At 48.4% G+C, this 18152-nt stretch overlaps 1 protein-coding gene across 1 annotated transcript; it reads left to right on the plus strand.

Annotated features, from left to right (window-relative positions):
• The first annotated feature begins 7836 nt into the window (after positions 1 to 7836).
• On the plus strand, positions 7837 to 15164 carry LOC124675293 (metal transporter Nramp5-like). Its single transcript, XM_047211358.1, has 12 exons — positions 7837 to 8003; positions 8270 to 8348; positions 8431 to 8471; positions 8709 to 8787; positions 8879 to 8983; positions 10857 to 11148; positions 11257 to 11326; positions 11445 to 11618; positions 11740 to 11844; positions 12079 to 12210; positions 12597 to 12692; positions 14702 to 15164. The coding sequence occupies exons 1-12, from the start codon at positions 7893 to 7895 to the stop codon at positions 15038 to 15040; spliced, it is 1623 nt and encodes a 540-aa protein (XP_047067314.1). The 5' UTR covers positions 7837 to 7892; the 3' UTR covers positions 15041 to 15164.
• The last annotated feature ends 2988 nt before the right edge of the window (positions 15165 to 18152 follow it).

Raw genomic sequence — 18152 nt, forward strand, 5'->3', positions numbered from 1 at the left:
CCGGGTTCCTCCAAAGGTCGGTCGGATCCGGCTCCTCGCTCCCGGGCCGGACATCTTCCGTCGGATCAACAGCAACTGGGCCGCCCGATGGGCCACATGCCTCATCACCATCTGTGGGCCACCCGGGCTTGCCGGATCTAGGCACTGTCGATGGTACACCCATGAAGTATACCCACAACAGTTCCGGATGTCAAAATCGCGGAAATTCGCATCTGGAATCGGGAAGAAGAAGACATTTCGCGACACGCCCCGGTGCCAGGGCCGGCCGAACCGGGCTACAGGCCGGGCCCAGCCGGCCTAGACCGGGCCACGGGCCGATGCCAACCGGGCCTTATACTGCGCCGCTCAGCTGTGCGGCCGGTCCCCAGGCCGGCCTGACCGGGTCCCTGGCCGGACCGACCGGTCTCCAGGCCGGTTTGACTGGGTCCCAGGCCGGATCGGCCGGTTCCAAGGCCGGTTCATCCGGGCTCTGGGCCGGGCAGGCTGCAGCTGTTCCTGTTTCATCTCCGGCGATGCTACTTGATGCTACTGCTGTTGTTGCTTCATTTTCATACGATGTATTGTGCATACGGTGTTCGCGTGGCACGAAGTCCGGTTATATCTTCAATGATTTCCTTGACATCCAGAAGGGAGTAACGCGTCCCGTGTCAGAACTGAAGTGGTATTTACGCCATTACGCGACAATTGAGCAGTACGAGGATTGGGAGAAGTACATGGAATTGGGTTTCCAACGATGGCGTCGCTACAAAGGGAAGTTCACTGGTTATGATGCCTACATTCTCGCTCACCGGCGTGTGGATGAGGAGTTGGACATATATTGGTGTAATGCAGTTGATAGAGGCGAGTATGCTTATACTTGGGCGGACTTCAAAATTTTTCTTCGTGGTGGTTTCGGGTTACCATTGAAGGATCGTGAGCAGTCATCCGGAGTTGGGCATGCATTGAAGGAAGTAAACAAGTGCCTCGCGGAGGTTATGCAGGCATTGGACAAGTGCATAGTTCCTATTAAGAAGATTGTTCCACTACCAACAGTCACTACGGGCAAGATAGTATATTCAGAGTAGATGAAACCTGGCTCTGATACCAAGAGCACTACTGTGACTGTTGAGGAGGTTGTACCACTGAGCGGGCTGAATATGCAACTCAACAAGGTACAAGATGATGCTTGCAAGACAGTTGACAAGGGTCAGTGGTGGAGTTTGTTTCAGACTCAGTGCTTTATCAATGGTAAGGCTTGCAAGTTGATGATTGATGGTGGTAGCTATACTAATGGCATTAGCAAGTCGATGGTGGCAGCGTTGGGGTTGTCTACATGGCGTCTTCCTGAACCTAAGCGTCTTGAGTGGTTGAATAGCTGTGGTATGCTGAAGATTACTCATAAGGTGCGTGTGCCATTTACAGTTGATGATTCTGTTGATGAGATCGATTGCGATGTGTTGCCATTGGAGGTGTGTGGATTGCTACTTGGGCGTCCTTGGCAGTATGATCGTAATGTGACACATGCTGGGCGAGCAAATACATATTCTTTTATGCATGGTGGTAAACAGCGGACTTGGAAGCCTATGGGTGATGATCATATCAAGTCTGATGTGGAGTTAGTGGTGCGTAAGGAGAAGTTGCACAAGCCTAAAGTGCAGCTAGAGGTGCATGATGTTCCGAGCATCGATGTTGGTGATGTTTCAGCCATGCCTGTAGATGACAAGCCAGTTCTTGTTGGTGACAAGCCGGATGAAGCTACACTTGTTGTTGATGTGGATGTTACAGAATGTGCTACAGTTCCAGTTTGTGTTGATGCCAGTATATAGACTGATGATATTTGTGCTGATGATATTTCAGTACAAGTGGCGCAGATGCGCGTGGGAGGAGTGGGAGGCGAGCGCGTCAGTGGAGACAGTGGGCAGCGGCACTACCGTGCTAGGAGTAATGCAGTCCAGTTTTCCGCGACACCGCGGATGCATAGAGGCAAGGATGGACGTGTGAGACATCTATGTGGCCCAGGAATTACACATCTTGTGCAGGATCATGTGCAGCGACACAAGGGTCCATCAAAACCACGCAAGAAGAAGGAATTGGCGCCAAAGTCCAAGCTCATGTGGAGAAGAAAGGAGGTGCCAAGTGTTGTATCAAGTCGAGAAGGCCGGGAGGGAGGATGTGGTGTGGAAGGCAAGCAAGACTTGAGGACGGCGAGGACGTGTCATGTTCATATCACGTCACCTTTTTCCAGAAGACCCTCACGCGTTGGGGACAATGCTTCTTGAAGAAGGGGAGAGATGATATGGATATCCAGGCCTGGTACACTAGGACAGCCATTGATATGATAATTAGGTCTAAGGTTGTACCAGTATTTTATTATAGTCTTGTTATTAGGAGATAATAATGTAGCCAGGTCATGTGGTGAGCCAATTAGGGTTTTAAGTTGTGTCTATTTGACTTGGGCCTGTCCAAGTCGAATTAGGTTAGGCCCAATAAGGGTTGGCCGGCCACCCCACCCCTCATATAAGTGGAGGTGCGGCTAGGGTTAGAGTTAGTTCAAGTTTAGTCTAAAGATTAGGGTTTTCCCCATTGCGTGTGTGCACGTGTATCATCCCTCCGGGGGTACGGCGCTGCCGTTTATCTATATTATCCGCTGCGAAGGTTCTTGTGTTCATCAAGGATTGTCTAGCTTAGATTTGAGGCATATCGACTCATCGATCCGTTGCTTGCTGGATTCGTTCCCTCTTCTCCGGGCTGCATTTATCATGTTGTTGGGAGGAATTACTACCCCAGGTTCTCGCTGTGAAAGATCGGGCATCAACCTTGGAGGATCCAGTGGGTTCCTCCTACATCAAACATTCCGTGTTGTTATTTGTTATTCCCTTTGTTACATGATATGTTGATAACCTGATGTGAGACTTCGGTATTCATGTAATCAACTCTTGATTACTATATCTGATATCCTTTATTTAGTATCAATGCTCCTTTTCTCATTTGGTGTATATTTACGATGTCATGTGATCACTATCACAATGTATCTTCGCAAACATGTTACTAAACATCTAGAGGCCCCAGTTCATATCTATTGATAATTTTTTAGAGAAAATTAAGTTCTCTTTCTATACGCACAATTATTCATATTTATTCTTAAAACTTTTGTGATAAGTAAACTTTGAGAGAGTCGTGGAAAAAGCACATGCATTCAACTAGTCAACATAATATCATTTATAGAATTTGAAATCCGTGGAAAACACTAAAACATTAGATAAATTTTTGACATGCTATAAGTTCCATAAAATTATAAACCAATAGCTTAACAATGCTCTTCTAATTTTTTAGATCCAACAGTGTATCATTTGCTAAATTTCGATTTTCAAAACTATAGATATGAATTAGCATATTCTCTACCTATTCAATCAGATTTTAAATTTAGAGGAAAAAATGCGGGCCACATGGTCGCTTTTGATTCAACAATACCGGTGTGGCACGGATTGCAGCTTCAACCGTCAGATCTTAAGGGCGATGGACAACTGAGATCAACCTTTGGAGTTCACTAGCTGGGTCGGAGGGTGGCGATAGTCGGGCGGCTCGGACGGTGACGATGGCGGCGGCTTCCGTGGTCTTTGGCATTGTCGGTGGTGGTCTTGACGGTGTATGTTTCTTCCTCGAATGTTGGGGAGGTGCGGTTGGTCTTCTCCGTCTCCGGCAGTACTTTGGTGACGATTTCCGAGCGTAAGCTTTCTTTGCAGATGGCGGAAAAGCAATGAGATGAAGAGGTGGTCTAAGAGGAAATGAGCTGATAGAAAAAGGGGGCGCGGGCCTCCGAGCCGCCGACAATTACAACCTCTGAAGGTCAGCAATTGCGATGATTGCAAATTCAACGAGAATTTTTTGGGCCTGGCGGCACAAAAATTAGTTTTTTTAGAGGTAAAAAACGGAGGGGGGAGGTATTTATAGGGGCTAAAATTGTGGAAAGTGGCATGAGTTATGTGAGATTTTCGCGGAATTTATTTCCAAATCGTCTCGTGCACGCGCTGGATTAATTTCGTCTGGAGGCATTGGGCCAATTAGGCCGTGTGGTCGATGGGGCTCGTTGGTTTACTTGGCCCGGCCGGTTCCCCCTTCTCTTAATTATTTATTTTCTATCTTATTTTCTACCAGTAGTTTTAGGTCTCCAATTCAACCAAAATAAAATACAGAAAGTTCACAAAATTCTCAGTACAACTATACAAAATGGAAAAACCCAAACAAAACACATGGATACATGTTTATGCATTTGGCCTAATAGGCTATTTAGTAATTCTATAAATAGGATTTAAGTTTTAATGCAAGAAAACAACTAAATCCTTTAAAAACTGAAACCTTTGATGCTGACATTTTGAAATGCGTGAACCTGGAATGCATAGATTTTGGGATCGATGTTACATGTTGACACTCGAATCGTTCACCATGGCGCCCTGAACTATGAGTTCACGACGAGCTTGATGACGTTGAGCGGTTGAGGCGGCGTCGACCAAGGTTTGCAATGACATCCTTGATATCTTGCAATTTCTTGTTCATCTCGGATGGTTGTTCTTGAAGTCTCCCTTCATAATAGTTGAAACCTTCATTCATCCTTAACACAATGCGTTCGAAATTGGTCTTGATGGCTTGAGTTGCTAGCCAATGTTGATGATGAGTCATTCGGTCATCACTACCTTCTAAGTTTGTTGCATAGTGATCATGTATAGATATGGACAAGGAAGATGGGTTGGTTACAAGGTCGAATGCAAGTTATACCTATTTGAAGTTAGACCGAATCGACATGAAGATGGGGCGATTGATGGTGTCAATGGCTCGCTTGGAATACGTGGTGTCGTCCTGGTTGTGTTGTTGCAAAAGCTTTGTTGAAGACACAAGACACGTAACACAAAAATCCTAACATATAATGAGTTATCCAAACGGAAAGTAAGGTAGCTATCAAACATGGCCACGAATTCTGCACTCCGAATTTTGGAGCTTGAAACCTTAAATCCATGGGGAATAAGAAAAATATGGCAAATGTGACGAACGAAGTTATATCAAATCAAGAGATTTGCCCAAGGATATTTTTTGGATATTTTTGGGGGATTTTTGGATAATTTCAAGAAAACAAATTGGAGATTGTGGGGGTCAAATCCATGGTAACCTAGACCTGCTGATACCATATGATGTGGCCTTAATGACATTGTGTTGCCCGATCTCACGGATTGATTATGTGGTGAGGGAGAATTCGAGGGGAGAGCGATGAACGCGAAGAACATGAAGATACAAACTCACGCCACTAACGTATATCGGTTTTCCTCGTTGGGCCTGATTCACCAAGTCAATAGAGTTGCAAGAAAATAAACTCCAAAGGGTATAATTATTTCCAAGATATTGCCAAACAAAAGGTAGAATTTCAACTAGCAAAGAGATTGCAAAGCAAAAGATCCAAGCAATATAGTTTACTAGATGAAAAAGACCAAGCGTAGAGATGTGCCTTGATACAACTCAATAGGGATTAGCTACGGAGATGGGTTCCCACATGGGGCAAGAGCAAAGGTCATGTCTAATTCTCATATCCTAGTCAAGGGTTAAGGGCATCTCCAACCGCGCGACCCAAATAGACGCGCTGGGCCGTCCGTTTTGGGCCGTTTGGGTGGCCGAGAGGACACGCGGACAGCGGCTCGCGTCCGCGTGTCCGTTTGGGTCGCGCGCTGCGCCCAACACGAGGACGCAGCGCATAAGCGGAGAAACACGAAAACAAAAGAAAAATGGCAAATTTAAAAGAAATTTGATTAAACATATGCCCTATTTTGGGCAAATTTGTGCATAGCCCTATTTTGGGCAAATAACTAACAAAAGAAGCCCCTATATGGGCTTTTAAATTTAAACTAAAAACCCTCTATTAGGGTTTGGTCGGCGGCACGGTGGCCGCCGGTGCGCCGCCTAGCCCCTGTGGGCATCGTCGGCGTCGTCGTCATCGTGGACGACGTCCCCGGGCGGCGAGGCACTGTTATGGCTCGACCGTGCCGGGGACTCCGGCCACGGAGACCACTGGGCCTCCTCCCAGGCCGAGTGGGGGTCCGGAGCCACCCGAGGATGCGGCGGCGCACGGAGCAGCGCCTCCTCCCTGAGGCGATGCTCCCTCCCCTGCCATGTGCGGCGCCTGGCCTCTTGGCGCCGCCGCTGCTCCTCGCGGTGCTCCTCGTCAGCGCGGCGCCTGGCCTCCTCCCGCCGCGCCGCCTCCTCCTCCTCCCGTCGCGCCTGGTGGGCCTGGGCGTAGAGCTCCCAGCCCTCCGCTTCCTCGACCTCCCGCCGGGCCGCTTCCTCCATCTCGGAGGTGCGAATGGCCGCATGGAGGTGCGGCCATTTCGCGTCCTCCTCCACCGCCGAGATGAGCAGCGCGGCGCGGAGGTCCGGGACCTCCTCCGAGGACTCGGGCTTGGGCTCGAGCAGCAGAGGCGGCGGTTGCGGCAATGCCGCGCCGCCGCGGGCGGCCTCTCCGATGTGGAGGCCGCCTCGGTTTCCTCCGGAAGGCCATAGCGCCGGCGGACGATGGCGGCTGCTGCTCGCCTCGTCGTCGTTGGCTCCGGAAACGAACCGTCGCTTCGGGGCCATGGCGGCGGTTTCGCTGCGGGAGTGGAGTGGGGAGTGGAGTGGAGGGCCAGATCCCCTCCAGTCCCAATTTAATAGCCTCCCGGGTCACCGACAGGTGGGCCCTAGGGAGACGAGGCGACCAGCGCCCGGACGCGAGCGGACGGCGCGTGCCATCCGCGGCCACGCAAACCTAGGCCAGATTTGGGCCGGGTTTGCGTCGTTCCGGACGCCGCGGCCGTCCGCTTTTGCGGTGCGTCTCCGCGTTGGGCCGGGATTTTGTCCGGCTCGACCCATCCGGACTCGCGGGCGCGGTTTGGGTCGCGCGGTTGGAGATGCCCTAATAGAAGCTGTGTGGATCCTTTATATAGGCCAGCCACGAACATGGCTACTTTAGTCATAAAAAGATACATGGGCTGCCCCAAAACGGATCAATAGCAAATCCTTGTATTCCGGAATGAACTCGGAATGTGGGTGAAATTCCGGGTAAGTCGGAATCCTCCGAACTGTTTCCGAGTTGGTTCCGGACTAATTCATGAGCTCTTTGTTAAAAACTTGAAATAAGTTCGGAATTTCGACTTATTCGGAATTTGACTCGGAATTCCGGATTGATTCTGACTGACTTGGAATTTCACGTGAAATCCGAAATTGCGCAGGAAATAAGCCAAACGGAAGACGTCTTTTGGGCTGGGTCTTGGATGACTTGAGAGACTCCGGTTGTGGGTTGCGGGGTCGGAGTCCTCGGTGCTTGCGAATGGTAGGCAAGCTTCCTCTAGCTCTTACTTCTTCTCCATGGATGGTGTGCTTTGCTCCGATGGGTGTCGATCTTCAGGAGCGCTAAGCGACTAACACGGAAGTAATTAAAGAACACAATGGTCAGTGATGACAGCATTTTTTACTATGTTATGCGCGTACGTTTCAGGGCAGTCAGACGGTCTAAAAATACCCAGACTACCAAACTTGGCTTCTCATCCACTTCACCTAGCTCAAATACTTGATACTAGACATAGCCAGGCAAGGCTTCAGTGACCGTGACCTTGAATGCAAACACACTCTAGCAGAAAAAGGTAGAGAGGGTACTACTCTTGGCATCCCTTGTTAGATCTGGTTAACACATGCCAGCTGGACAATTGTTTTGTACGTTCACACAAAGGGAACAGGCCCGACATATTCTTTCTTTAATCTTTGGACCTAATAATTCTTTCCACTCCTTCTATATAAGGCCCACAATAGGTGGCAAAGCAGGCCACGAACTCGTCTTCTCCCAATCTAGCCGGCAGACATACTGTGTTCTTCTCTCCAAGCCGGCCCGAGTGACGCCAATGGAGATTGAGAGAGAAACACCAGGCAGCGACAGAGGAAAGAGCTGGCGGTCCAACATGGCGCAAGATCAGGACGCTAAGAACCTTGAAGAAAGTTATCAGTTCATTAAGGTGTGTTTTCTCTACCGAGTTGTCGTATTGCTGTTTATCACTCTGGCACACACAAGCTCATGATCATGCCATGTTTAGCAATGGTTACCTCCATTTTGAAACTAGCTTTTTAAAAAGGTTTATATTTTGGAACAGATGTAGTAGCTATATCTAGGGAGATCAAAATAATTCTTCTGTTTTGCATCATGGAGGAAAGATTGAGCATGATGGAGTTTTGTTTCTTGTTGTCTTGATGATATTCTGTTTTGCTTGGTTCTGCATCACAGGAGCCAGCATGGAAAAGGTTCCTTGCTCATATTGGACCAGGGTTCATGGTGTCTCTGGCCTACTTAGATCCTGGAAATTGTGAGCATCTCCTTCTCTCGCTTTCTCCTTGCTCTGTTTCCCTCTCTACAGCGTAGTTCTCACGGTGATGAAACTGATGCAGTGGAAACTGATCTGCAAGCCGGTGCCAACCACAGATATGAGGTGCATTTTTCAGCGACTCGTATTTTCATTGAGATGATTCTACTTCTCATTTTACTAGGATCCACTTTGCAGTAAAATCAGGAGACACTTTTTTAGCTTTTTATTGAAATCATACAACTTTTTTGCATTCGTTATCAAGCTTCTCCACAAAATCTCGACCTTTTCAACGTTTCCAGACCGTTACTAGAAAAATGCAACTCAGTCTTTTGCTTTGTCCACTTCGTTGTGTCCTTGTAGCTCCTTTGGGTGATTCTGATTGGTCTCATCTTCGCACTGATTATACAATCACTAGCGGCTAATCTTGGCGTGGTGACAGGTATTAAAGCTGGGAACATTATTAATGGCCACTTATACTTGATCTTGAAATAATAAAATGTAAATTGATGCTAATGGGCACATGCATACAGGGAAGCATCTCGCTGAGATATGCAAGAGCGAGTATCCAAAGTTCGTGATGATCTGCTTATGGCTCCTTGCAGAGCTAGCGGTTATCGCTGCTGATATCCCAGAAGGTCAGATCATTAATACCATATTCAAATTTTGCATTTTTTTGTTTTAAAACGAGGGAAAAGCTCTGCCTATCCATTAATTAGAAGAAGGTGGACGAAAACCGACACAGCCAGGGCCAAACCCAGACAAGCAACAACACACTAACGGCCCAAACGCACCGACAATACAACGGATGACACACTCGTCGAGACTAGCTGGCCTCCCACCCATGCCGGAGAGAAGACCTTGCCGCCCACACGATACGAAATCGATACCCTCAACACTATCAAACTTTCGGGGTCGCCGTCGGGACATCCAGCTGCTCCGCCACGCCCAGCGCAGACCACCAACACCACCTTGTAGAACAGCCATTATGACATAACACCGGTCGCGATCGAGCTGCGACGCCGCACGACCCGGACACCTGCAGCATGCTGCATTAACAAACCGCCCGCAGACCACATGGCTTCCACACCAATATCTGGAGCGGCCACCCCAGCGTAAAGTCCAACCTCCTTCGCTGAGATGCATCGACCGAGCTGACAACCTCGCCTCACAAGCGGCACGAGCTTGTCACACATGCCAAGCCAACGAGCTGCCACACCCGATGAAGTTGTTGCCTGTCATGGAACTCGAGACGGCCACTTTGCGCACAATCACCATCCGGTGCCGCCGCCCCGGCGCTCACGAACCCCGGCAGAAGAGTAACGCCAACAAACAACCACATTTCCACTATCCAAGACGACGCCCTCAAGACGGAAGCGACGAAGACGCCACCATCGCCCCTCCGCATAACCGGATCATCGGTTTTCACGTCGAGAGACCAAATCCTTGTCTCTGGAGAGAATGGGAGGCTCCTCAACGATGCCTCCAAGAAGAGGAGCGACATCCAAAGACTCCGCCATTCTTTGTACCGAACGAAATTCGTTGCTAAGATTTCGCACGAATCCCCTTCCCAACCGCCAAAAAAGCCTCACAGAACTGCACATCCAAGATGTCCAGACCGGAGTAGAGCAAAATGTGCCATGAACCTCCTCCGTCGGCCACCACACAAGATCGGTGGCGTTCCTAGGGTGCACCCAATACCGCGAAGAAACACCACCGAGTCAACCTGAAAACAGCCACGCTTCAGCAACAATTACGTTGCCCTCAATCTAGGGCCAACGCGCCAGCGTCCTCCATGCACGGGGCAGCACAACATCCCCCTAGCGCGCTCGCGCGCAGTTCTGGTCCGGGGACCCACAAGAAGTGCCGAGCATTGCTCGTAGCCTCCGCCCCAGCGCTGCACGCACCACACACATCCCCCACCCCACACGCTAGCAGTTCCCGCCACCCGGCCCATCGCGCGCCACCAGCGCGCGGATCCACCTCGCCTCGGGACCACCGCGCTGCTTCCTACGTGACGCCGAATGGCCGGAGCACCGCACGCAGCCACATCCGTTTTGGATCGAAATTCCTAGCGCCGCCGCCACCGTTAGTAGATGGGTTGAGGGGCCCGGCAGCTAGGGTTTAGGTCTCTCTCAGGTAGGCTGCAGGGGAGCGATAAAATTTGCACATTTCACTTTGTCATAAATAAGCAATTAAGCTCATTGGCTCCCTACGTTGGATCAAACTGTTTTTCAATAATGTCATTAGATCCAATTTTTAATCTACTATGAGGGCGGTATTTCTTTTTGTTCTAATTGCTTATCGTTAGTCAACAGTTGCTAAAATAAAAGAGCTAATTAAGCATATCTCTGAACATCATATAAGTACATAAAGGGGAAGTCACGATCCAGAATGAGTTAACAAGAAAATAAACTCATACCCAGTCATCGCCGTGGCTCAGTTGTCTTACCATGTGCAAAAAAAAACTACTCACTTCGTCTTATTAACCGTCATTCTTTTTGTCTGCAGTTATCGGGACGGCCTTCGCTCTGAAACTCTTGTTCCACATCCCCGTGTGGATCGGGGTTCTCATCACCGGCAGCAGCACGCTCCTCCTGCTTGGCCTCCAGAGATACGGCGTACGCAAGCTGGAGTTCGTGGTGTCGATGCTGGTGTTCGTCATGGCGGCGTGCTTCTTCGGTGAGCTGAGCATAGTGAAGCCTCCGGCCAAGGAGGTCCTGAAAGGGCTCTTCATCCCCAAACTCAAGGGAGACGGCGCCACCGGAGACGCCATTGCCCTCCTTGGGGCTCTTGTTATGCCGTATGAAGCTGCTCACTAGACATACTCTACTATAGGCATCTATCGTTGATCTCCTAATTAATCAACTTAAACTAAACATGATATCGCTTTCTGGCCAATAAATTACAGACACAACCTGTTCTTGCATTCGGCTTTGGTGCTCTCAAGGAAGACGCCGGCGTCAGTAAGGGGAATCAAGGTGGGAGACTTCAAATGTAGTACAAATAGTATATATTCGCTAGAAGGCATGGATAATTTAGTGCCGCATTACACTGATATTGCTGGTGTTCTTCCATTGGATCTGGATCGATGTGCAGGACGCATGTAGGTTCTTCCTCTACGAGAGCGGCTTCGCGCTGTTCGTTGCACTGCTCATCAACATCGCCATCATCTCCGTTTCCGGGACTGTCTGCTTCGGGGAGAACCTCTCGGTGGAAGACGCAGACAGATGCAGCGATCTCAGCCTGGATAACTCCTCCTTTCTCCTAAAGGTACGAAAAATATTCTTACACAACGTGCAGCTAGTACTAGTGGAGTAATTTGTCATTCTCTTCTCTCAACTGAAATCTTAAACTATTCAAATCTTGATATTTTTCTACTACGAACCTTCAGAACGTGCTCGGCAAGTCCAGCTCGATTGTGTACGGCGTGGCGCTCTTAGCCTCAGGACAGAGCTCCACCATTACCGGCACGTACGCCGGCCAGTACATCATGCAGGTACCAATTACATTAGCAAATACAGGATTTTCAGATACAATTTGCAGTTATTAGTTATTATGAACCGTTTACTTACTTGTCATCTTTTATCTTATATTTGTGCAAAGCCTAGTAGGACTCCACCATTAATCTCTACTTTTTGTCCACCTACGGTTGCATCTTTCGTTTTCATAAAAGGGTGTGATAAATCTTGAAGCACAAATTGACAATTCATTTCCACTGTAATTAACCTAGGGGTTCTTGGACATCAAGATGAAGACATGGCTTAGGAACCTGATGACACGCTGCATCGCCATTGCGCCGAGCCTAGTCGTCTCCATCATCGGCGGGTCGAATGGCGCCGGACGTCTCATAATCATAGCATCGGTACGATGCTCGACACACGTCTCTATTTCCACGAGCCTCAATACCATTGTTAGCAGTGAGAAAACGACCGTGGTTGCACTAGCACCTGCGAAGCACCAGTCACCGTCACCACTCGGTCAGAAAACACACATATACATATAATGCCCCATCCACTACTATACATATATAGCACGACTTCACTACCACTTGTTAGCAGCTAGCGAGTTCTTAGCTAACAAACGCACTGATCCAAAAGTGCAAAATAGTGTCCCTTCGGGGACATCCGATAAAAGTGCAAAATAGTATAGTAGATTCAAGAGACTGCGCCTTCTAGACCTTGGATCTAACGACAAGATTAAAATGATTGGGCACGTATAATTGATTACCTTTGATTGAATTTCCTACAGATGATACTGTCGTTTGAGCTGCCATTTGCACTCATCCCCCTTCTGAAGTTCAGCAGCAGCAGCAGCAAGATGGGACCACACAAGAACTCCATCTACGTAAGCATCCGATGTGTTTCCTTAATTATAGCTTGTTTTTGGACACACCTATATATGTTCGTACACCTGCGTTGCATGATCATGCTTCAATAATTGTGCATCCCATCACATTATCGTACCCTATATATAGAGAGAGAGGAGTAGCAGCTTAGGTTCTTAATCGAGGCTTTGGTTACCCCGGCATGCCATGTTCTCCGTGCATGAATGATACTCCGTTCCGATTTTTTTTTTTTTTTTTTTTTTTGAAACTAGGCAAGAGACTTGCCATTCATTGATATAGGAGAAGAGAATGGCCAGTTTATGAGGGAAACTAGCCGAAAACCGATACAACACAACACAACACGCCGGCCCCGGGGCCGCGCACCACACGAGCCGACGGCCTAGCCACCCTAGTGGCCAAGGCCGACACCCTAAAAACACCTCAAAACGCGACAAGGCGGAGGCAAAACACGGAGCCGCCGCTCCGACAACCACGCCGACCCCCGGGGCCGCGCACCACCTAGCCGAAGACAAGCCGAGGACGAAACCGACTGGACAGACAACGCGAACAACAAACTTGCAGTGAGGGCCTCCACAGTGATGCCTCCAACGAGGGAAGCGACGTCCAAGAGCGCCGCCATCACCGGCAACGGCCGAGGCCGGTGCAGGGTTTTCACCCGGAGCACACCTAAACCGAAGACGTGTTCGCCTGACCGCCGAATCGAGGGATCCAAACCACTCGTCGACGCCGACAACCAACTCGCTCCACAGCACCCTCCGGCCGATGGAGCAACCAAGGCGAGGACCCCAGCAGGCAACACGACACAGGAAAGTGTCGCCTCGCCCGATCCCACGAGGAATCGTGGTTTCCCCGGAGCACCCGGCAGAGGCGCAAGACACCACCTCGACGACGCCTCCAAGGAGGTCACGACGCCAAAAAGGCGCCGCCGCCGTCGGTTCCAGCCGCAGCCGTAACAAGACTTTCGCCCGGCGGAGAGTCGCAACCTCACACCCGCCGCAGAGGGCCGGCCGGACCACCATCACCACCCGGCGCGCCGACACCGCGCCACAGCCCACCACCACCACCAATCCGAGAGCTCCGCGAGCACGACCGACACCCACCGCACCTCGCGGAGATGAGAGGCCGGGCTGCGCAGCATGCGGCCGTCGAGCACCGCCAAGGAGCATCCGTAGGCGCCGCCGGAACGCCACGAAGGAGGGGGCGCCGAACAAACACCGAAGCAGAGACTCGAAGACGAATGCCAACGTCCGCAGGCCTGAGCTCCCCGGACCAGCCGCCGCACCGTGGCGCACCACCGGCCGACCCGCCGCATCTCGCACAGCCCCGCCGCCAGCACCGCCAAGGTGCCCAGCAGCAGGCGCGACGAGACGCGCATCCCGCGCTTGCAGCCGCCGGGGCCAGCTCCACGGCCCTCCAAAGCCCATCTGGGCCCGAACCGTAGGGCACAAACGGACTGCAGAGGCGCCACCGTCGCGAGGAAGCCGAGCACGGCAGCCGGCGTCGAAAGGCGCTCGTCGCCGGGAGACCATGACCCCACGCCGCCGCCTTGCCGTCGAAACCACGCCGCCGCCACCGGAGAGCCCCACCACCGACAAGCGCATGGAGAAAAAACGCCCCGCCGCCACCATCACCGGCCACCGCCTGGAGCTATTGTCCGGCGTGACCTCCGGCGGCGGCGAGGATGGGGGATGAGGGAGAGGTCTGGAGCTGGCGGCGCGGTCGCCCCCCGAGTCGCCTAAGAGCAGGCGACGCGAGGGAGGGGAAAAGCCGTTCCGATATATAAGTCTTTTAGATAGCTAGTTTAGTTTTTTTTCTAACGTTTATATTTTGGAAGGAAGGTATGGTACAGACACACATGCATAATGCAGAATCACAGCCAACCAAACAAAATAGTGTATTGTAATGCTAGCTATAGTTTGTTGACGGATGTTATAAGTTGATGTAGTACTTGCTGATTTAGTACATACTGAAGTACATAAACTAATTGCAAAATTGCTTTCGTGTGCAGATCATCGTTTTCTCCTGGACGCTAGGACTGATGCTGATTGGCATCAACGTCTACTTCCTGAGCACAAGCTTTGTTGGATGGCTCATCAGCAATTCGTTACCCAAGTACGCGAACGTGCTTGTCGGCATCGTCGTGTTCCCGCTGATGCTCGTCTATGTCGTTGCCGTCGTCTACCTCACCTTCAGGAAGGATACCGTCGTTACCTTCGTCGCCGACTCCTGCAAGGCCGACGCGGAGAAGGCAGCCAGCGTCGGTGTCAAGGTTGACGACGACGAGCCGGTACCGTACCGTGAGGACTTGGCAGACATACCGCTCCCGGCCCACGCTAGATCAGACTAGCTAGTTAGCAGTAGAAGGTTTATATTATCCCTTATATATTACTAGATGAACATGCGTGCTTCGCCGCGCCGTCTTCATGGTGTTCTGACATCGCCATTGCTAGTGCGGTACACTTGCATGCCCTTTGCTATGTGTCGGTGGCGGCTATAACGTGTATATGTTTTTAGCGTTGTGGTAATGGCGCAAGTATATCTAAAATGGTAGCCTGTTCAGCCTATGCAGAAGATTGGTGTGTGGGCCGGATGGACCACAGCGTGGAATCGGCCGCCATGACCTGAATATTTTGGCTCTAGACTCCCTGCACCACTGCAGTCAGCAACGACAACCCTCTGGGCATGGATTGTTCACAGCAATGGAGCATAGCTGTAACTCCAATTGATGCTGCATGTAGATGCCCATATCTCACCTCCTGTCTCGCTAGATTTCTTCCGCAGTTTTTTCCTTTCTGCACATTGTCGTTGTGAAAGCTGATTGAGCTTGGAGCTAACTTGATTCCCCTTTCTGTGATCAGAACCTCAGACTTAGCTCACAATCTGTTTACTCATAATGCCCCAAACTCCCAACTGATCATTGTATCTGGTGGAGACTCCAATCCACATATACCAAGTGGTGTTCAGATTTGTAGTCGTTCTTGAAAGGATGTAAATAGAAGTATGAGGCCTGTTGCTGCCATTTATAACTAAAACTAAGTTACTCTAACCTTTGTTCAGTACTTGGATATGTTACTCTGCATATCATCTCGTTTTTAATATTTTGGCCCATAGAAAAACATATTGTTATTCAAAGAAGAGGTTTCAGGTGAAGGTTGGAAAATCTTGTAAAACTTTATTTACGAATGAATATATGTAGATACTTATGTATATGTCGCCATCATATACTATTTATGATGCAATCTTGTATGTATCATCTTAGATTGTAATTTGGATCACTGAATTTGTACTTGTTATTTATCTATGACGTGGAATTATAATATGCATTGGATATTGGAGTAATCATATAAACTTTTGTCCAATGTTTGTTTTCTCCCCACTTTACATTGCCACTCGTACTATATTGGGACAGCTGATTACTAATGCTAATATTCCAAATTTATATGGTATATAAATAGTGCATTTAACAGTTAGCTCATATTACACTTGTAAGGAAATATCATCCTATATGTGGTATATTTAATAGAGTATGTGTATTTGAAAGAATCCCAATGATATTCTATAAAATTATATTTGTAGTATCATTATTGTGGCTCCGTAGCGAAGCACGGGCAATGTGCTAGTTACATATAATATAATGAAGATTTTGTTGCTCAATTTGTATGGTTAAAGTTTGTCTTGAAATACGTGTGCGCCTTATTTCTTGAAATGGAGGTAGTAGTATCTTTGGTTGACCAACCAACCTCTTGCTAGCCTTTGAACCAATGAGCCACCACTTAGAAAGAAAAGAAAAAAAAAGAGAAAGAAAGAGAAAAAAGAAAAAAGAAAGAAAAAAAAGAGAGAGAAAAAGGAGAAGAAGAGTTAGAACCCGATGAGTCGGTGCCCAAAGGCAAATCAAAGAGGAAGTACCCCATCCACTCATATAAGGTGAAAAGCTAAGAAGCGAACACCTAACCCATTTCCATTCTACTATATGGTGAACTAAAGATACTAGCTACTTATTCATGTATGAGTCTAGTTCGAATGTTAAAGGACTGTAAGGATATGTCATCCTCCCATTATTTGGTTCACAATGCAAGCATGATGAATTACTAGTCAACAATTTAAGGAATCAAAGGTCTAAAAAACCTTGCTTATGATTCAATCAAACGCGATGTTAGAGCTCTATTTGTTGCTACTATCAATTAATCATGTTCAAGTAGTGTTGCCATATTTTATTTCTTTTACACCATGTATAGATAGCACCACACCAACATAGGGGATCTTTATTAGCACTTTGCTATTTCATTAGTTAAGCTATGTTTCAAATATTTGCCATGTTAAATTGTTATGCATTTATAGAGCAAAGTTCTTGTCAAAATATTTTAGAAGCAATCCAAATAACTCCAAAGTCCATGTTAGCTTTATCACCTTTATGCTCGAGGACGAGCATAGGTTAAGCTTGGGTATGTTGATGCATGTAAAATGCATACATGAATTTTTCACTTTATTTCAATATATTACCACATATTTGCATCTTATATAATGTTATTCTCATGTTTTATGATGTTTTAGGGGATTTTCTAAACAATATCCTCTCCTCTGGTTCTAATTCTGTTTGGTAGAATTTTTTAGTGTTTTTTACTTTACAATAGCTACGGGGCTCAAAAAAGGGCAAGGTCAGGGTCCACGCTTCAGAATTTTTGAGACAAACAAGATGGGCTGAAGCAGGACACTAGGAGGTCCATAGGCTTGGAAATAATCATGGTGGCGCGCCCTCCCCCTCTGAGCACGCCACATGTGCTCTTTCCCATCTCGAGCGTCCGTTTCGCGTGATCTTTTCGCCCACCGACTTGTTTTGACCTAAAACCCACTATATATACGACCCTTGAGGGTTTGTTCGAGGCTACGGCGTTGGAGATCAAAAACACATAAATAGAGAGTCAACAGGCCACCGCTGGTGAATATCAGAGGGGGAAACGCTGCCGGAATCGCCTCCGGTGGACTCCACCCCCCTCCGGTGTTGGCATCATCAGCATCTTCCTTATCTTCATCACCATCTACAACATCACCATCTTCATTTACCCCTTGTAATCTCTTGGCGAACATGATGTGTGAGGCAATCTATCGTTTTCCCACGATGTATTGTACCTCTATGTCTTTGTTTGAGTAGTGACTTTTTCTTGGCAATTGTGAGATACATTGTGATGGTTGCATATAAATATTTCTTATCTTCTATGATGATCTTTTGTACTAATATATGAGTACACACATATGTTTGGGGATGCATAAGGTTGTCACCGTTGCATGATGATATGAGGAGGGAGAGCTGAAGTTTGACAGAAACCATGTCTCAATTATTAAAATATGCATGTAGTATTACTTCATGGTTAATCAACGGGGGTGTATCAATTCTTATCTCTTAATAATTAGTTTGTTTGCTCATACCTATGGCCTTAGGATCAATCACTAGTGGTGTATTT

Source organism: Lolium rigidum, chromosome 7 (assembly GCF_022539505.1).
Source record: "Lolium rigidum isolate FL_2022 chromosome 7, APGP_CSIRO_Lrig_0.1, whole genome shotgun sequence".
In the NCBI taxonomy this organism is placed as follows: domain Eukaryota; kingdom Viridiplantae; phylum Streptophyta; class Magnoliopsida; order Poales; family Poaceae; genus Lolium; species Lolium rigidum.